At 35.7% G+C, this 20506-nt stretch overlaps 1 protein-coding gene across 7 annotated transcripts; it reads left to right on the top strand.

Moving 5' to 3' along the window:
• The first annotated feature begins 11243 nt into the window (after positions 1-11243).
• LOC132627443 (uncharacterized) lies at positions 11244-20060 on the top strand. 7 transcript variants are annotated; one of them, XM_060342788.1, is made up of 14 exons: positions 11245-11483; positions 11593-11701; positions 11794-11881; positions 13660-13759; positions 13853-13926; positions 14014-14085; positions 14163-14240; positions 15069-15193; positions 16611-16683; positions 17186-17247; positions 17343-17741; positions 17888-17987; positions 18885-19136; positions 19807-20060. In XM_060342788.1, the coding sequence occupies exons 2-13, from the start codon at positions 11622-11624 to the stop codon at positions 19083-19085; spliced, it is 1452 nt and encodes a 483-aa protein (XP_060198771.1). In that variant the 5' UTR covers positions 11245-11483; positions 11593-11621; the 3' UTR covers positions 19086-19136; positions 19807-20060. The 7 variants fall into 7 exon arrangements, with proteins under 7 accessions (XP_060198777.1, XP_060198772.1, XP_060198776.1 ...); XM_060342794.1 differs by lacking the exon at positions 18885-19136 and having other exon boundaries at positions 11244-11483; positions 17935-17987; XM_060342789.1 differs by lacking the exon at positions 18885-19136 and having other exon boundaries at positions 11244-11483.
• The last annotated feature ends 446 nt before the right edge of the window (positions 20061-20506 follow it).

Genomic DNA, 20506 nt, shown 5'->3' with positions numbered 1-20506 from the left:
AATATTTGAAGGAAAAATTTGAGATGAAAGATCTCGGAAAGACAAAACTCTGTCTTGGTCTGCAAATTGAACATTTCGCTAAAGGGATTTTTATCCATCAATCTGCCTATACTGAGAAAGTTTTAAAACGATTTTACATGGACAATGCGCATCCTTTAAGTACTTCAATGGTTGTTCACTCACTTGAAGTGTCACGACCCGGCTAGGGGGCCGCGACGAGCACCCGGTGCTACCCCACCCGGGCACCCCCTTATCGTACATAACATAACATCTAGGTGAACCATAAGTCAATTCGTGCTTTTCTTATCGTTAATCATACTGATCCCATTAGACGACCATCATCATTTAACATATCATAGGCATCTGTGCCACATCATACGTACAAGGCCGATGTGGCTAACAAAAGATATACAAAATATGGGCCGACATGGCCGAACATCTCTACCCACATACACATGACTACGAGCCTCTAAGAGTATGACATATCGTATGAGCGGGACATGACCCCGCTATTGTTACATCCGGCATTTTTGCATATTCGAAAAAAAAAAAAACGAGATAACTTGGCTTGTAATGAATGAGGCCATATTTGGACCTTACTTGGTATGAATGTGTCGGCTAAGAATACATTGGTGTGGAATTACGAAAGGAGGCCAAGGGCAAAAATTGGAATTTTGGAAATTTGTTTCGGGAATTACAAAGTAAGATTCCTAATGAATTGGGCTCAAATAATTCAAGAAAAATTGAGGCCCAATTATAAAAGGTGGCCGGCCATGTGCATATGGCCCAAGCCCACCTTAATTAATTCATGTGATGAATTAATATAAGATGACCAAGTCATCTATATCCATAGAAAATTCTAGAGAGAACAAGAACAAAAAAGAACAAGAGAAAAAGAAAGAGAGCATTTCGGCCAAGAGAGAAAGAAAGGAAAGAAAAGGAAAAAAATTCTTGGAGCTAAATCCTTGGTTCAAAAATTCATTTCTTGTGGGATTATTACTAAGTACAAGATTCTCTACAACTTGGTACAATTATCTTGGCAAGAGGACAACTCTAGTGGCAAGTGAAGACCTTGAAGGAAAGGTAAGGATTTCATGCCTTTGTTATGTTATGGGAGATGTATGCATGTTGTAGTGTGTGGAAATGATTAAAAAGCATGGAAATTTTGTGTATTAAGGGTATGTGCATGTATGGCCGTGTGTGTGCATAATTGTGTGGTTGAGATGTGTTGAATTTTGTATTGTATCCTAGTTGTGATTATGATGGAATTTATATTGGAAGTGAAAGTTGAATGAATTAGGGGAAGTTGGAAAATATAGCATGTGGCCGTGTGATGCTATGGTGATGATGGAATGTGAATTAAATTCCGTTAGTATGTTAATTGTGTTATTGTGAAATGAATGGAAGGATAATGGTTCTTGTTGTCATGGAAAACTTGTTGTTAAGTTGTTGTAAGAAATTATGCAAATTTATTGTAACTTATGTAAATATGGAAAGAAAAGTAGTAAGAGGTAAATTATGATTGTCATTGATGAAGTTGGAAGATAGAAATATGTCATGAACATATATGCTAAAGATTGGAAGTTGTGGGTAAAATATGACTTTGGTAGTAAGCTTGTATATTGTGTATACCTTATGTATATTTGGTGAAAACAATAGGATGTGCCTCCGAATTATGTTGTAATGATCTTGATGAGTGACGAATATGAAAATGGTAAGATGGGTTTGGAAGTGTAAGGTCGGAATGAAAGATGTTATGTTATGACATATTATGTGTTTTGCAATGCTTGTTGTTGTTATTGATGTTGTTGTTGGGTTGCTGTGTTGATATATTAAGCCGAGCTAAGTCTCGGGGATGTCACATATATAGGGTAAATGCTGCCGAAATTTCGGTAGGCAATTATGTGATTGAGTATGGAATCTTAAAGGCTTGAATTGACAATTGGTAAACTTGACCATTTGTAGATTCTGGACGAAATTGGAAGTGAAGCTAAGCGAGTATAAGGCGCAATTGAGGTATGTAAAGCCTACCCCTTCATTCTTAGGCATGTTCTGAACATAATAGGCTCGGCCGCGAGCCTTAAATACGACTCCGTTCCTCGGAATTCGAGATGGAAATCCGCTCCAATTCCTTCAGTAAGATTGAATCCATTTTCTTATAACTTGTCTTCAAAGTGAGCCTTAAGTATGCAACCTTCCTAAACGGAGTCGGAATACTTCCAAATCATTATGGACAACCTCATAAGGTCTACTATCTGTAATTTACGTACGCCTCCTTGGGTTGGTCCGAGGTGGGCCCACAAGGCCCCGACACTTTTTGTATGACCTAAATTGCCCTATTTCTGTCCGTTTCTCACAAGCAACATCTGGACTATTATTCTGATCATGCTATGACTATTTTTTATATAAATTTTACAAAATGGCTTTGACATCTGAAAATCGGATTCTGGTAATAATCTGTCGTGCCTTCCCAAGCAGGATATAGGCGCATATTATGAACGCTATCCGAATACTTTGATTTGACTCGCCATTTGTCCTACTTCAGTTTGATTGAGTCGGTATAACGATCTGTATGTATGTGGTTTCTCATTAATCTGTTCGTGGATGTCTTAAAGCTTCCTTTCACCGGATTCCGGGCCGGTTTATATCGTGCGGATGGGCCGCCGAGTCCCTTGTCGGGGGCCGGGTCCCATGTATGAATTCCGAAGTATGATGTGTCCGGTTCCGGGGTACTGTGGTATATGTCCGTCCCCGGCTACCGTGCATATGTTACGAAGTATGATGTGTCCGGTTTCCCGGCGTGTGATCTTTCCCCGGGGTTACTGTGGTTATGATGTGATGTGTTATGTGACGGAGATGTTCGAAGATATGAAATCTTCTGAAATATGATATGTTGTGGCGCCAAAGACAGGAGTGGCGACCACGTTCCTGTGCCCTGTTCTGATTCTGTCTGTCCGTATGGATTGTGATTCTGCCCGTCCGTCTGGACCATGATCTTGTCCGTCCGTTTGATTTATGGTTCTGTCCGCTATATTTTTGTGCTTCCGGTTCAGACTATGATTATGTTTGTTATGTTTCTGCTTTACATACTCGGTACATTTTTCGTACTGACCCCCGGTTCTTCGGGGGCTGCGTTACATGCCCGCAGGTACAGACGCACCTGAAGATACGCCGCCAATCTAGGGCTCAGATTCTGTTATTTTGAAGAGCTCCTTTGTTCCGGAGCGTGTACTTTTGGTATATATCTTCTGTCTTCTGTATATTCTGTATGTATGGCAACTCCGGGTACGGCGGGGCCCTGTCCTGTCATATGACTCTGTATGTCTGTTAGAGGCCTGTAGATATGTTTGTGGGTTAGGGTCTTTCTGTACGGATGTGTGTATATGTTGTGTTTGGGGCGATCCCATTCGCCGCGGCGGCCGGTCCGCATATGTTTATATGTTGCTTTGTTGGTCGGTGTGGCCTTTGTTGGTATTTTCTGTGCGCAGGGTTATTTTGGATAGTCTGTAAAATAAAGGAAACTCTGCCAAAATTTTTCTGGAAATTATTTAAATTTGAAATATAGCCTTGACGGCTTCTGCTTTATACTTGAATGCGTTTGATAACAGTTGAGATAGCATTGGATAGATGTGTTTGGGTGCCCAGATCGGATACTAGTCACGGCCTACGGGGTTGGGTCGTGACAGCTATGCCCATAATTATATACACAAAAGAATAAGTACCCAAAAGCTACGACTCCGAAAGAAATGGAGCTCTGCTATGCAATCTCTGAATAAGCAGCTATGGATCAAGTTTGTCTCCCTGTGCACCTGCGGGCATGACGCAGCGTCCACAAATAAAAGGACGTCAGTACGAAGAATGTACTGAGTATGTAAAGCATGATCAACATCAATATAGAAACATAATAGATATCATATGAAAATAGCATAGGAGGGGAGACAGTAATATCATCATCATCCTGTCGCTTACTTGCATACATCGTCGTTCGTATCCCATAATAATACTCTTACCATACTTGTGCTCATATTCGTATACATGTCCTTATTCGTATCCTTATACATAGTCTTATCATATTCATATTCATATTATATACATAGCCATTTCATATACATAGCATTTACATAGCATACCTGACCTTATAGGATCGGTGTTTTATATATATACTTGGCCAACCAAGGCTCAAGATCATGCATACCTGGCCCTACCAAGGCATCAGGGTTATCCGTACCATCTGCAGAGGTGTGCGCGCGTTTCGTAATCGTATACATACTTTATACATAGTCATATACATATAGTCTTACCCGGCATCATAAGCTCGGGGTCTTATCATAGCCCTTCATAGGCATACATATACATATATCATAGCTCGTAAGCATCTCTAATCTCATTTTACTCTCGTCATCATTACTATCCTCATCATTATCGTTACATCTACATTATGGACTTACTCGTCATACGAGGAACATAGTATAATCATAGTAAATATCAAGGGTCGTGAGCTTATGAGCTCGGAATGTCAACCATGTGAAGACAACATACTCATATAGAGGAATTAGGAGTTTGGCCAAGAACCATGCCTTATGAAAGAAGGGTTAGCCTTACATACCTTTTCGTCGGACTATTCTACACTTGCACGTTTCCTTCCAATGCTAGCGTTTATACCTTCATTAATACCATAACAATGGTCATTAGTCATTCACATTATCCACATTATCTAGATTGCTCAATTTGCCTCTAATTCACCCACATTCATGGTCACAACACCCATCTTCGTCCATTCGTATAAAGTGTTTAGTTCATGATCTTAATACCATTTATAACACATTCATATCACAACACAACAACATTCATAACTCAATTCAAACTATTTCTCAAAATGTCACTATTCATCATTCATGACCTAGTTGACCACATTTTCTACAATCCATGTATTTTAATTCTCCAATACCTTAAACATCTTGTAAAAATCATGAATCTTACCTTAGAAGTTGTAGAAACAAGCTTTGGTTGATAATATTCTTCTTTGAGCAAAACCCTAGTTTTTCTCCATTTGGATTTCTTGATTTGGATGATCCTTGATGATTCCCTTATCCTTGATTCACTTGTCTTAATGTTATTGATGGCTTATAATCCTTGAAAACTCATATAATAAATGTAGAGAGAAGTTTTAGAGAGAAGTGGTGTAATGTGGAAATGAAATAAGACAAGTCTTGATCCTCATATTTAATGAATTGAAAAATCTGTGTTGGGTGAACAATAGTCGTCCATGGAGGTTTGCGGTCCATATTCCACTTTACGGACCGTCCCTCGTGGTCGTCTTTAAGCTTAAGCAGGACCAGAGACTTTGGCCTGCATGCATGGTGATTTACGACCATGGTTTACGGGCCGTAAATCACTTTACGGTCCGTCCACCAGGTCGTATTGTACCTCTTCGTCAGCTGGCAGAAAGTTGAAGTTGGACATGCCAGTTTACGACTTCAAGTTTACGGACCGTATTGCACTTTACGGTCCGTATTTTGCACTATACGACCACTGGCAGAAGGCTGAAGCTTTTGCATGGCAGTTTACGACTGCCAGTTTACGGACCGTGTTGCACTTTACGGTCCGTATTTTGCAATATACGACCACTGGGCAGTTTTGCCAACTTTCAATTTTTCTCATTTCTCGACTTTTCATTCTAATCATCCACATCCCTTCACATACATTTCCCATGAAACATTATACACTCGCACTCCTCGCACACATCATTAGTTCATTTACTTGCGTACCAACGGGAAATTTTCCGAGGTGTAACATGAAGTGAGTAAAGATCCGTTCCGACCTCAAGAAGAGAATGAAGAGCTTCTTGGTCCTGAAGTACCATATCTTAGTGCAATTGGTGCACTTATGTATCTTGCAAACGCTACAAGACCTGACATAGCGTTCTCTGTTAATTTGCTAGCAAGATATAGCTCTTCTCCTACACAAAGACATTGGAACGGAATCTTGTTGGTTATGCAAATGCAGGTTATTTATCTGATCCACATAAAGCCCGATCTCAGACAGGCTATCTGTTTACATGCGGAGGTACTGCTATATCATGACGATCGACAAAGCAGTCCATTGTTGCTACTTCTTCAAATCATGCTGAGATAATCGCTATTCATGAAGCAAGTAGAGAATGTGTGTGGTTAAGATCAGTGATACATTTCATCAGAGAAAGATGTGGCTTGAAGTGTGATACAAAAATACCCACAGTATTATATGAAGATAATGCTGCATGCATAGCTCAATTAAAAGGAGGTTTCATAAAAGGGGATAGAACGAAGCACATTTCACCAAAGTTATTTTTCACACATGATCTCCAGAAGAATGGTGATATTGATGTGCAACAAATCCGTTCAAGTGACAATCCTGTAGATTTGTTCACCAAATCTTTGCCAACTTCAACTCTTGAGAAGATGATATTCAAGATTGGAATGCGAAGACTCCGACATCTGAATCTTGGTCTTCGTCAGGGGGAGTGAAATACGCGTTGTACTCTTTTTTCCTTAAACCAAGTTTTGTCTCATTGGATTTTCTTGGTAAGGTTTTTAATGAGGTAGCTCTCAAAGCGTATTACTAGATATGTGCACTCTTTTTCCTTCATTAGGACTTTTTCCCACAGGGTTTTTCCTAATAAGGTTCTAACGAGGCACATGATCTAATTAATGGACATCCAAGGGGGAGTGTTATGAGTATGTTTGTCCATTAAGTTACTCAGCCACCTAAATGGCTTAGCCATTAAGTTACTTAGCCATTAAGCTACTTAGCCATTAAGTTATATTTTCTTCTATAAATAGTGGCCATATGTAGAATTGAAAGAAGATGAATATAATCTGATATCTCTCTACATATTCTCTCTCTACATATTTCTTCCGTGTATTTACTTCATAGTTTTTATTTTATAACAATCAAAAATATAGAAGAATCCATCAAAGGAGAAAAATGAGGTCAAATAATTATGATTGTATCCCCTTGTGGGACATACAATCATAATACGAACCAAATCTCCCCTCTAGCACAAACTTAAATGGGAAGGCCCTAAATAACATTATTATAATTATCGTTAATAAACAAAATTACAGTATCACCAACTCAATAGCTGGAGGAACTTCGAGTCCGGAGCCAAAATGGCTTATTTTTACAGCTATTAGACAAAAATAGTATGCTTTTTTTTTTTAGACCAAAATGGGTATTACCAACGAAATACCCACACAAATACTGTTCCGGTGCCGATGAATTTCTTGCATTTCGCTACATGTGTAGCGAAATGCAAGATTTTTTTTTTCCTTTGCATTTCGTGAATCAATTCACGAAATAGGCATTTTTATTTTTTTTGCATTTCGTTGTGCAATCAACGAAATATGTGTTTTTTTTTTTGCAATTCGTGACACAATCAACGAAATAGGGGTTTTTGTTTTGTTTTTTTTGCAATTCCTGACACAATCAACGAAATAGGTTTTTTTTTTTTTTTTTTTTTTTTTTTTTTTTGCAATTCGTGAATAAAAAAGGAAATAGGAAATTATAATTTTTTTTTTTGCATTTCGTGTATTAAAAAACGAAATAGGATAATTTTTTTTATTTCGTTTATATAAAAACCTATTTCGTATAGATATATATATAATTTTTTTTTGCATTTCGTGTATTAATGAACGAAATAGGGTTTTTTTTTTTTTTTTTTTTTTTGTATTTGGTGAATTAATGAACGAAACTGATTTTTTTTTTAATTTCGTGTATTAATGAAGGAAACTGATTTTTTTTATTTTTTTTCATTTTGTAATTTAATGAACGAAATAGTTTTTTTTTTTTTGTATTTCGTGAATAAAAAAAACGAAATAGGAAGAAATAGGAATATATATATATATGTATGTATGTATGTATGTATTCCTATTTCGTTTTTATATAAACGAAATGAAAATAAAATTATTTCCTATTTTTTTATATAAACGAAATACAAAAATACAAAAAAAATTATTTTCATATTTCATTTTTAGATGAACGAAATAAAAAAAAAATTCTTATTTCGTTTTTTAATAAACGAAAAAAAAATAGTTGTAAAGTCAAGACATAACTTTATCTTGAATATAAATATAATTCTAAAAAATATAGGGAGAAAAACTAGTTGTAAAGTCATCAAACTTTAGATGGTCATAACTTTGCGCTCGGACGTCCGTTTTACGCGTTTTTTTTTAACTTGCTTATTTTTTCGAGATCTATGCGGACATTGGCCGAGCCGATTTTTAAAAAAACAGCTTTTATCCCATTCAATTTCAATTTTCCCCCAAATTGGCGTGAAATTTTCAGTTTTATTTACTTATAAGATGATGATACGCAATAGATTTCAACGTAAAAATCTCGGGGTAATGTAGCTGTGAATGTCAATTTCACTTCTGCGGTTTCAATTTTTGAAAATAAAGCTGACCAATTTTCTCGACATATAAAGTTGACTAAAATAACCTTACAGTCAAACACTAAGTTTTTTCAAACAAAACTTACTTCGGGCACCTTTTCAACCCCTAAAATGACGATCCGAACGTCTACGTATCCTTGATGTATTGGGCCTACATTATTGTACGCAGAAAAAAATATCAGGTTCTATATAAAATATTGACGTTTCGGAGTCTTGACACACGACTAATGATTGGTCAAAAGTATGGAGAAAAACACTAAGTGTTGCAAAAAATAAAGTTGGCCAATTTTTTTTTTTTGGTACTGTTTCTATAAAGCAGTATTTTACTGCGTTATAGAAAAAAAAAATTTGGTACTGTTTTACTGCTTTATAAAATATATATATATATATATATATATATATATATATATATATATATATATTTCATATACCAATGGTATATGAATGAAATAATAATAATAATAAAAATATATATATATTTCATATACCAATGGTATATGAATGAAATAATAATAATAATAAATATATATATATATATATATATATATATATATATATATTCCTATTTCGTTTTTTAATACACGAAATGCAAAAAAAAAAAAAATTATAATTTCCTATTTCATTTTTTTTATTCACGAAATACCAAAAAAAAAAAAAAAACTATTTCGTTCATTAAATTACGAAATGAAAAAAAAATCAGTTTCCTTCATTAATTCACCAAATACAAAAAAAAATAAAAAAACCTATTTCGTTCATTAATACACAAAATGCAATTTTTTTTATATATATATAAACACATATTTCGTTGATTGCACAACGAAATGCAAAAAAAAAATAAAAAAAAATACAAATCAGTTTCGTTTTTATTCACGAATTGCAAAAAAAAAAAAATGCCTATTTCGTGAATTGATTCACGAAATGCAAAGGAAAAAAAAACAGTTTTAATTTCACGAATTGCAAAAAAAAAAATTAAAAAAAAATGCCTATTTCGTGAATTGATTCACGAAATGCAAAGGAAAAAATAAATAAAAAAAACAGTTTTAATTTCACGAATGGCAAAAAAAAATAAAAAAAATAAAAATGCCTATTTCGTGAATTGATTCACGAAATGCAAAGGAAAAAAAAAACTAATTTCTTGCATTTCGCTACACATGTAGCGAAATGCAAGAAATTCATCGGCACCGGAACAATACTTGTGTGGGTATTTCGTTGGTTATCCATCGAAATACCCATTTTGGTCTAAAAAAAAAAAGCATACTATTTTTGTCTAATAGCTGTAAAAATAAGTCATTTTGGCTCCGGACTCGAGGAACTTCACCTTCAAGCTGGAGTTTAGCAAGATTTCTTGCAATTTACTGATGTTCGATTTCCTCAAGATCCAAGGGGACGCGAGAGAAAATTGGACTCGTAGGATCGATGATGATTCTCTCGAGTGCAACAACATTTTCCAAAAAGTACCTAACGAGTTCAAGATGAAATGTGCCGTTATACAACCCCCACAATTTGACCACTTTGAGGTAATGGAGTGGGCATTTTGTGGCCTTCTTACACTCTCTGTTTGACGTGAAGGGATGTCCCATCAACTGCCGTGAATAAATACAACACCAATTAAAACTCAAATAACAAAAGTAAATGGAAATAATAGGAAGAGAAGAGAAGCGACTAAGCTAAACAAAAGAATATGCAAATGAAAAGACCTCATAACTCAAGAGTAATTTATGCGCAACCTACTATCCCTATACACTGATACTCGATCTTCACGCCCTTCTATCAAGGGTCATGTCCTTGGTAGGCTGAAACTGCGCCATATCCTGCCTAATCACCTCTACCCACGACTTCTTAGGCCTACCTTCTCCTCTTCTCAGCCCAACCACGGCCAACCTCTCGCACCTCCTCACTGGAGCATCTGCAGATCTCCGCCGCACGTGCCCAAACCATCTCAACCTCCCTTCTCGCATCTTGTTCTCCACGGGGCTACTTCTACCTTGTCCCGAATCATTTCATTTCTAATCTTATCTCTCCTGGCATGCCAACACATCCATCTCAGCATTCTCATTTCTTGCTACCTTCATCTTCTGGACATGAGCTTTCTTAACATGCCAACACTCCACCCCATCTTTTTATTTTCCTAATTTATTAGAAAATAAACCTGAATAATATTTTGACTCAACATAAAATGATATAAATTCTTACATAGTTACCGGTACAAGTATTGCAAAGTTTACTACCGCAGACCAAACTCCAAAATTTATGAGTTACTTAACATAATTTTTCTGCACCGGTTGCCCTTCAAAGGCGTTGGTCTTTAATTTTTGCCCCTCAAATTGTTGGTCTTTAGTTTTTAACTTTCGCTTAAAAAAATAATCAGAAATATCGCGAGGTTCTGAGTTCGAATCCTCGCTCAGTCAAAAGAAAACCAATTTTGCAAGGCAAGGCTTCGCAGAAAGTCCGCCTTGTAAGACATAATTTAGTTATGCCTTGTAAGGCATAATTCTAAGACGCAATCTGCCTTAAGGCGCAAGTTTGCTTTGCGAATTTTACAAGGCATATTTTTTTCTTTTTTTACTCGGCTGGATATGTACAAAGCCTGAATAAGCCTAATTTTGCTACGAAATTCTGTTTTGCAATTTTCTTTTTTGAATTAGTCGGAATTTGAAACTGAAACCTCAGGGTATTTAGGCGAAAGACAAAAATTAAAGACCACTCCCGAACAACCCTAAAATTATGCTGCCAAGTGCCAACCAAAATGATCCAAATGACGTTAAATTATTTAATTAATAAAGTAAGAAAATTAATTAGTGACAATCAAATGACAATCAAAATTCGAAAGCGCTCACCCAATTCTTTCAAACTTGCACCCAAAGTTAATTCGAACGTCACACAGTTTTAATTTTAAAATTAAAAAAAAAAAACTTAGCTCATCCTCAGAGCTCCGGCAAAGTCATCGTTATTATTATATATATATCTAACCAAAATCACATATTTAAATCCCCCAATTAACATAGCCCCTTCACAATTAGGTACTATTATTGCAGTTATTTTAATTTTTCTGGTGAGTTTTCCTTAATTTTGTCTTCGACGCAATATAATTGTAATTGAGCTTGAAACTTACGTATATAATTGTTGAATTTTGGTTTTATTATTATTATTATTATGTGTAGATAATATTCTAGGGTTGAGAACAGTGAATATGACGAGAAAAACGAGTTGCTGTGATATATGTGAGAATTCAAAGCTACCTTCAATTTGTACTCTTTGCGTCAATTACAGGTAATTATCACAAATTTTAATTAAAAAAAAAAATTAAGTTCCTCTGTAATTACTGGATTCTAATTGTAGTAATTATGATGTGTTTTTGGCAGATTGAATGAGTATAGAACTGTGTTAAAATCACTCAAGGCAAAGAGGGACGCATTATGTGGCCAATTAAGTGAAGTACTCTTGGCTAAGGTTTATAAAATAATATTTCTTGTTATGCTTTTATTACATTGTTTAAGAAGATGTTTTCACCTTTTAATCTAAATGAGATATAAATACGTTAGGGTAGAAGGTTAGTAGAGCGTTGTCTGGCTTATCCTTCCATACTAGTAGTCGTAGCATTCGATTTCTGGCACTATCTGTTGTTTCTTGTACTTCGATTATCGTACTATTTTGTTGTAGTTACTGTTCCTTTTTCTAGAATGCTTTGTCATGCTTTCTATGGTATCTTCCCATGGTTTCTTCACTTCCGTTATTTCCTTTTCTGACCTGATTTATTATGCTTTCTCTTGAGCGAGGGCAGCCTCTCTACCTCCCAAGGTAGGGGTAGGGGTAAGGTCTGCATACACTCTACCCTCCCCAAAGGAGACTCCACTCGTGGGATTACATTGGGTATGTTGTTGTTGTTGTTTAAAATTATCTATAATCGCTTCTGAAAGAGTTTCCAGACGACAATGGATAACTTAATCATATTGTTGATTATATCAGGAGAATGGAATCGTAGTTGAAGATGTAATACATAAAATTAACGTAGGATTGTTCAAATGGAGGAAATGTCAAGATTCATGAGTGTGCTATGCTATACAATAGGAAGACAATGAACAAAGTCAAGAAAAGGTTTTGTCGAATGGTTGTAAGACCGTTAACTTATGTGGGAGTGAATGTGGGGCATTTAAGACTCACAATATCCACAAGATGAATGTCGTATAAATGCAAATGTTAAGATGTATATAAAGTCATACAAGATTGGATAAGATTAGATATGTTCATAATCAATAGAAGGTGCAAGTGACACACACGGAGGGTAAAATGACATAAAATTGCTTGAGATAGTTTAACCATGTTTTATGTAGACCATATGTACCGTCCATAGTGCGTCAATGTATCGAATTACACAAAGGGAAGTTCTCTGAAAGGACCTATAATCTCTTGGGATCCATGTGGTCTGAGGGCTTACTTTTGAACAGTGTAGGGAAGATAAAAAATCATATGAGTAATAACAACCTGTTGGGTTTAAGGAATTGTTATTTTTACATTCATTAGGTCTTAGCTTTGAAATGAAGGTAGAGGAAAGATCAAAAAGAGTATGTTCTTCAAACAGAGGGCTCTCACATGAGTGTAGTTCCATGACGTCCGTATTCTTAGAGCTTTTCTTTTTCCTAGTTTGAGACTTGTACATCCATGTAATTATAAATGTGAAATATAAAGAGCCTAGTTTTAGAGGACTCGTAATATTTTTACTATTCTTAAAAAAAAAATAAAAAAATTGGAGAACTAATATTCTTCTTAAGAAGAAAAATAATTAGTGTTGGCATAAAATAGACCTGAATGGAAAAATGATTTATTGTTGGCATCTAATTTGCTCTAAAGTAAGCATAAGTAATAAGCAAAGTGAGAGTAGTATGATGCATGTCAGGTTGCTATGATCCTTCTTTTGATAACAAAAATGACAGCACAGTCTTGTTAAACAACTGAAAACTTGATGTGATTGTCGTTTTTTTTCTTGCTGCCTATAGACCTGGCCACCTACAGATTACTTCAGGTGTCAGATGTTTGCCTTCTAATTGATGTTACCTATCGTAGATATTCAATATCCTAAACTGATATAAGCTCCTTTCTATTCTGTATCGAGTGTATTTTAATAATTATTTATGAAAGAAGATTCAGTTACGAGGTATACCTGTAACTGAAAAGATTTATGTTCATGTACTTTTCCATGATTTGATTTGTAACATTTTGATCATCTTCAGGGTAAGGCCGATGATCAAATTAGTTGGAGGGTGCCTCGGAATGAAAAATTGGCAAGATTAAGGGAAAGGCTCCGAAAAAAGAAAGATCAAGTTTCAGAAGGTCTTTGGTCCTGTCTTCTAATGGCAGCTGTTCAATTTGAATTTAATGCAGATCTTAACCTATTGGCTAGCACACTAATACATGTATTTACAGGGAGAGCAAAAATTGAGAAGACATCTCATGATCTGAAAGTTCAGTATGAGTTGCTAGGATCAGCTACAAGGATGGTATAATGGAGTCCTTCTTTTGTATTTCACATTCTGTTAGGGATAGTTTGATGAAATAGCAATACTGATGACTGAATCAAATTGTAGCTGGAAAAAAATCGCGTGGAACAACTTGAGAAGTTTTATCCTAATCTCATCTGCACTCAAAATCTTGGGCATGTGAGGAATTCTCCTTCTTTCAAACTCTCATATCAGAAATTTTCCATGTTACTAATTCTCTTTTATCGAAACCACAGATGGCAATTACTTCTGAGCTTTTGCATAAACAGTCCGTGGTTGTAAAACAGATATGCAAGTTATTCCCTCAACGTCGTGTAAGTCTCAAGCAATTATATATGCTGGTAATTGTGGCAAACACTGCTTAATCCAAATTACAGAGAATGGAATGATTTACTTTATCTTGACCCCAAAAAAATACAGAGAATGGAATGAGTATCAATATGGTAGTCAATTCACTAGGCTTTTCTTATTATGTATGTGCTTTATTACCTTTGAATTGGTGAGGCACTTCATCCTTTGAATTGGTGGGGCACTTCATCTCCTTTTTCTTCAATCAGCAAACTGTTGATATTCTTGAACTTGAAGTAAACATTTGGGAGGAAAACTGCAATAGGCTTCAATGGGGGATTACACCCCTCAAACCCCCTGCTTCCCTGTTGGTTATGTAAAATAAATGATTATTTCTGCTTCAGAGTTAGATATTTTAATCATGTGGGTGTTCTGGATTGGTGCCATTGTTCCTTCATTTCCTGAAACAAAGTATCTGACGCTTTGAGATTATGAATCTTAGCCTGTTGGTTTTCCATAAATGCTTTACCGAGTCTTTCTTTTGGCCCTTATAAATTCCTTCATTTCCTTTTTTTGAATTTAAATCTGCCTCATATAAAAGGTGTGATTGTTTTAGGAAAAAAGAAAATGGAGTTAACAGTTTTATATCTGCTATCGGGTCATCTTGTTAGTATATGGGTGGAACTTTGGTATCATTCGGGAAGAAAACCTGGACTTTGTATGCTTAGTAATGTTTCCATTAGGTATTTACGATGGCCGAGCAAAAAGAGGACTTTGGACTTTGAACTTGATCTTTCTCTGTGGACTATCTACTTGGGGCAAATTTTTGGTTTCATACAAATCTTGTGCTGCAGGTAATAGTTGATGGAGAAAAAAAAGATGGATCTAGTGGCCAATATGATAGCATCTGTAATGCAAGGTTGCCAAGAGGACTTGATCCTCATTCAGTTCCGTCTGATGAGCTGGGTGCTTCTTTAGGGTAATTTCTTTTGCTCGGTTATTACATAAGTTACTTTTCCAGCTGCGCAATTATTAACTTTCTGACATATAATGTAGCTTTCAAGTTTCTAAATATAGGCAGAGCCATTATGCAGTGGCAATATGAGTTTTCTCTGTTTATTGTCGTAATCTCATCTGGGTGTTCAATTTCTATCATGCATACGTTAGTGACCAGTAATTGTGGCCTCTATGATTTGGAGTGCCATGGCTTTTTCCACCAAAGTAGATCATTGGCCGTCCATACCTTTTTGCATTCAAGTAGGAGAGAATTTTGATCAGCCCTATCAGGGGGTAGCAATTATGCTTTGGATGCCTACTGTCAGGCTCCTATTTCTTTTCTTTTCAAAACTGTCAGGTTTCAGCATTCTTCTTATGCTGTGATTTTTTCACATTTTCTTCATATGCTTAAGCTTTTCGGATTGGAGGTGAGGGTTGTTTATTTCGGTTCATGTCAGTAAAACTATAGGAAGGGGTTTATCAAAGCCTTGGAGTGTAGTTGTTCAGTTTTTGGATGGATTTGGGGATTCTTTGGTTAAGGTTCGAATTGCCTTATGCTATACAAGATTTGAAGAAGGCTTTTCCTAGAACTCCAAATAAAAAGAGATATTATTTTATGGAATGATCACTGGAAGATGAAATACTGACTGTGTACCCCCCCCCCCCCCCCTCTTATGGCCCAAGGGCTTGTTACTATGTGTAGTGAGTTGAATTTAGTTCTTCATTTTTGTGCTTCAAGTAAATGAATAGTTTACTGTAGATATGCCAAGAGTGCTACTTGCTGGTTTAGGTGCACACAGCAAAGAATGAATCCAGTCATTACAAAAGCATGATAGGAAATGCATGTGCATACATTTTCTAGGGATGCCGTTTATCTGGTGTATTTTAGAATCTTATATTTCCTCTGTTCCATTTTACGTGACACTATTTCCTTATTAGCCCCTTCTAAAAGAATGATACCTTTCTATATTTGGAACCAATTTACTTTAAACTTGTCATTTTACCCTTAATAGCATGCTTTTATAGCTACATAAATCTCATGGCATGTTTAAGACCTCTAGTTCCAAGTCTTTTTTCTTTCTTAAACTCCGTGCCAAGTCAAACTATGCCATATAAATTGAAATGGAGGATTTACTGTAGCAAATTGAGTTATGTAGTTCTGTCATTGAAATGAAACACTGCCTATATATATCCACAGGCTGAGTAGATTGAGATAATTATCCAATGCTTTTACCATCTATTTGTAGAATACCATTTTGGCCAGTTAATAATATATATATATATATATATATATATATATATATATATATATATATATATATATATGTTTTTTGAAAGCTGGTAAATTAGGCCAGTTAATAATATATTCTAATGCTTTTATTTTTGATGATTGAAAGCAGATATATGGTGCAACTTTTGAACCTTGTTGTTCGTTGCGTCTGTGCGCCTGCACTTCATAATTCAGGATTTGCGGTATGCTCAAACAACTTTCTGTAGTTCTTTTGGTAGTTGAGCCACTAATGTCTTAGGGTATTAATGGAACTACGGGACTTAGAGAAATGTTGCAATTTATTTTAATGCTAAAGGAATAGCAAACCAATTTCCTAATGCCTCTCAGACCTTAGTGAATGCACTTGCCTTTTTTGCCAGGGTCACGGTACATAGATGGTCAAAGGATAACATATTTGTTTTATCTTGAATCCGGAACAAGTTTTTAAAATTTCAAGGTACATTAATGGGACTTATCAGAGCTTCCTTAGTACAAAATTTTTTACTTAAAGAGTTATTGAAACTTATTTTATGCTAGAGGAAGAGCAAAAGAATTTCCTAGTGCCTTTCATACTTAGTGAATGCACTTGCTTTTTTTGCCAGTCACGGTACATAGATGATCAAACGATAACATATTTGTTTTATCTTTGGATCCAGAACAAGTTTTGTTTTTTAATTTCTCCTATCTCTTTGTTCATTACATTAGGGTTCATGTTCTCGAATATGGCAACGAGATTCTTACTGGGATGCTCGTCCATCGTCTAGAAGGTATTCCTTTAATTCGAATGTAGAAATTCATGTTCCTTTTCCCATTTAAAGAGATGAGAACTTTCTTACTGATGTTAGTCATGCAATGCACGCAGCGGCGAGTACCCACTTTTTATTCCGCGTCAAAACTTTTGCTCTTCAGGTGGGGAAGCTTCATGGTACGACAGAAGTTGCAGTAATTCTGGAACTTCTAGTGACTTTGGAGTTACCTCGATGGAATCTGATAGAAAACCTCGGTTGGATTCTTCTAATAGTAGTAGTTTCAACTATGCTTCTGCTTCCCTGCACTCAATAGAAACACACAAAGATCTGCAGAAAGGCATAGCACTTCTCAAGAAAAGTGTTGCTTGCATTACTGCATACTGTTACAACACATTATGTTTAGAAGTTCCTGCTGAAGCCTCTACCTTCGAAACATTTGCTAGATTGTTGGCTACACTTTCTTCTTCAAAGGAAGTTCGATCTGTTTTTTCTTTGAAAATGTCTGGTTCAAGGTACGTATTTCTTTCATTTATGTGTCATAGTTCTAGATCTATAATCATACTATTTAATGAAAAAAGTTTGACTTCTCATGGCCTTGAAATCTCTGATTTGTTCAGTGGTGGCCTGTAATTTAGTCATTCGGTGTTATAATTTGTAGGGCATCCAAGCAAGTCCCACAACTGAACAAATCTGTTTGGAATGTAGATTCAGCCGGGTCATCTAGCACTTTGATGGAGAGTGGACATGTGCCAGTATTGGTATAGTTTCTGTTTTTGGATTCAGTTCAGCATAGCATGTGTTGGCACTGAACATGTTGGTACTAGTATGTAGACTTGCGCCAGTATTGGTATGGATGCATCGGTCTTAGTATTGGTTTTTATTTTCAAAAGATATGAGCTTTCTGTATTCAATTTTTGTTTGTGTACAGCATTATGCCATTGCCTAATTTTCATTAGAGGTATCATTAGAGGTAAAATGCATCATCCACTCTTGATGACCACAGATCTTCGTTTATTGATGTCTACAAATCCTTTTTTTTTTTTTTTTTTTGCTTTCTCGTACGTATGCTGTAGTTTGTTGAAAAAAAGGACCTTATGCTAGGGAACAATAAACTCAATAATGTGGCAATGAAGAAATGTCTATGTTAAGCAGGATCTTCGATAACTCAGATATCAATAGGCGATTCTTATGTCTCGAATTGAGTTTTCTTGGTTATGCATACCTTTTAAGAATTGAGTTAGCTGCAGAAGTGGTTTTATGTATGTAAAGATACTATCTCCGTTGGACATCAACTGAGCAACCTTAGTGTTAATTAAGTTTTCTTATAATTTGTCAGAACTTGATGAAACTTTTTCATTAGGGAACATAGTTTAGTAAGAACTGCAAAGTATAGATAATCCAGAAATCCTGCAACTTCAATTTCCTTAAAATCTTTTGGAATTGTTGCTGTGGTTTTCAGGATGTGTCGGCTTAGTTTACTAGTGGATTTGTTTTAGTGACTATGATAACTGGGGCATAATAATATGAAATTCTTTGCGAACTGGGCCTAATAATGTATTGCAACTATGCTTTTTTTTTCCTCGTATAAATAAACTTTGAAGTACTTAACAACAAAGCTAATTACATTAAATTTCTCTTCTCTCCTAACTTTGTAGAGAAATACGTTTGACAATGCTCTTCCAAGTTCTACTGGCAATTTAAATTATGCCGCTGAAGTATCTGATGTAGGAAGGAATGAAAATTTAATTGAAGGCTGGGATCTCATTGAGCGCCCTCCTTTTCCTCCTCCTCCTTCACAAACAGAAGATGTTGAACATTGGACACGGGCCATGTTTATTGATGCAACAAAGAAATGAGCCACTTCTTTAGATGGCTTCTCATTGTAAATAGTGCCAGTGCTCATGAAGGTAACTGAGCTTCTTTGCCACATTCACATAACATGCAAATTAATACCCTAATAGTGTTCTTTTCATATTTCTATAAATTCTGACTACTAATTTCTGAGTTTGTCTTCTTTTTTGAGTAATTTGATAATACATACTCAAACCTCCTTATAACGGCATCGTTTGTCCAGATACTTTTTGATCGTTTAGAGAGATCTGTTATAGAAAACATATAATATAACATAATATGAAAGCCTGTCCCAACGAAAACTTGGCCGTTATAATGAAATATTATTATAGAGGATGACTTTTAAAAAGAAGTCTGACTGTATAAAATACTAGCAAAACCTAATCCAGGCTTCATTGCTGAGTTTACACGCTTGCAACTCAAGTTTCTGGTCTTTTGTAAATATATGTTCATGATGTGGCATTAAATGTGTGTGTGTTTGCTGTAAAACTGCTCCAGACAAGACCTCTAGATGATGACCTTTTTGTTTGGTACCCTAGGAAGTTTAGAACTGATCACGGGTATTAAGCAAATAAGAACTGCTGGAAATCATGAGTGATGATCATAGTTGTGCATGTCTAAAGCATTTAGATACCTGTTGTTATACACTTAAAGTTTTCTTCTTTGGACTCTTCGGATTTAATCATATAATAACTTTACTTCCCTTTTTTTTCTGCTGCTCCATAGATATCCGAGGATGGAGATGTGCTTCTGAGCTACACCAATTCCTGGAAGGAAAAGCTTGTACAATTGACAAACTAAGTTTAACATTTCACGAATTGTAAATAGTGTGAACGTGGTCTTAGCTTTGTGTATGGTAACCGTAGTATCTGTATTTTACTAGTACCATATTCTCATACAGCTTTAGAGAAAGAGTGATGGTTTTGCTCCCAAGCAAACACCCATGGTTAGAAGATGAATATGCTGGTGATATCCTTTTCCATTTAGCTCTCACCATCCTCCCCTTCCCCAAACGTGCACAAAAGCTGTTTATCACCAGGTGTTAAAAGCCTGATCCTCTAATGAGCTCTTCTACGATTGTTCGCCTGATGAAAAATCTCAAATTCCAATTGTTGCTTCTGCAGCAAGCTTATAGGTAACAACTTCGCACTTTCCTTGGTTGTTGGTAAAAAGTAAATTGCCCGGGATGTACTCATAGGGATGTGCAGTTGTTTCGCATATGACCAAAAAGGAATAGTATACAGGGGGGAAGATGAATTTATTAAGCCCAACGTGTTAAATTAAACAGAAGAGGCTCAAATATGTCATTGAACTATCGGAAATGACTCATTTATGTCACTCATCAATTGTTTGGCTCATTTATGTCATCAAACTATCGGAAATGGTTCATTTATGTCATTCATCAATAATTTGACTCATTTATGCC

The sequence above is a fragment of the Lycium barbarum genome, chromosome 2, assembly GCF_019175385.1.
Source record: "Lycium barbarum isolate Lr01 chromosome 2, ASM1917538v2, whole genome shotgun sequence".
In the NCBI taxonomy this organism is placed as follows: domain Eukaryota; kingdom Viridiplantae; phylum Streptophyta; class Magnoliopsida; order Solanales; family Solanaceae; genus Lycium; species Lycium barbarum.
The sequence above is the reverse complement of the archived record's forward strand: the minus strand, read 5'-3'. Positions and strand labels throughout refer to the sequence as shown.

Coding starts and splice junctions, on each gene's coding strand:
- LOC132627443 (XM_060342788.1), top strand. CDS start 11,622: ATGACGAGAAAAACGAGTTGCTGTGATATATGTGAGAATTCAAAGCTA. Junction 11,702..11,793: donor ACTCTTTGCGTCAATTACAG/GTAATTATCACA, acceptor TGTTTTTGGCAG/ATTGAATGAGTATAGAACTG. Junction 13,927..14,013: donor TAGGATCAGCTACAAGGATG/GTATAATGGAGT, acceptor ATCAAATTGTAG/CTGGAAAAAAATCGCGTGGA.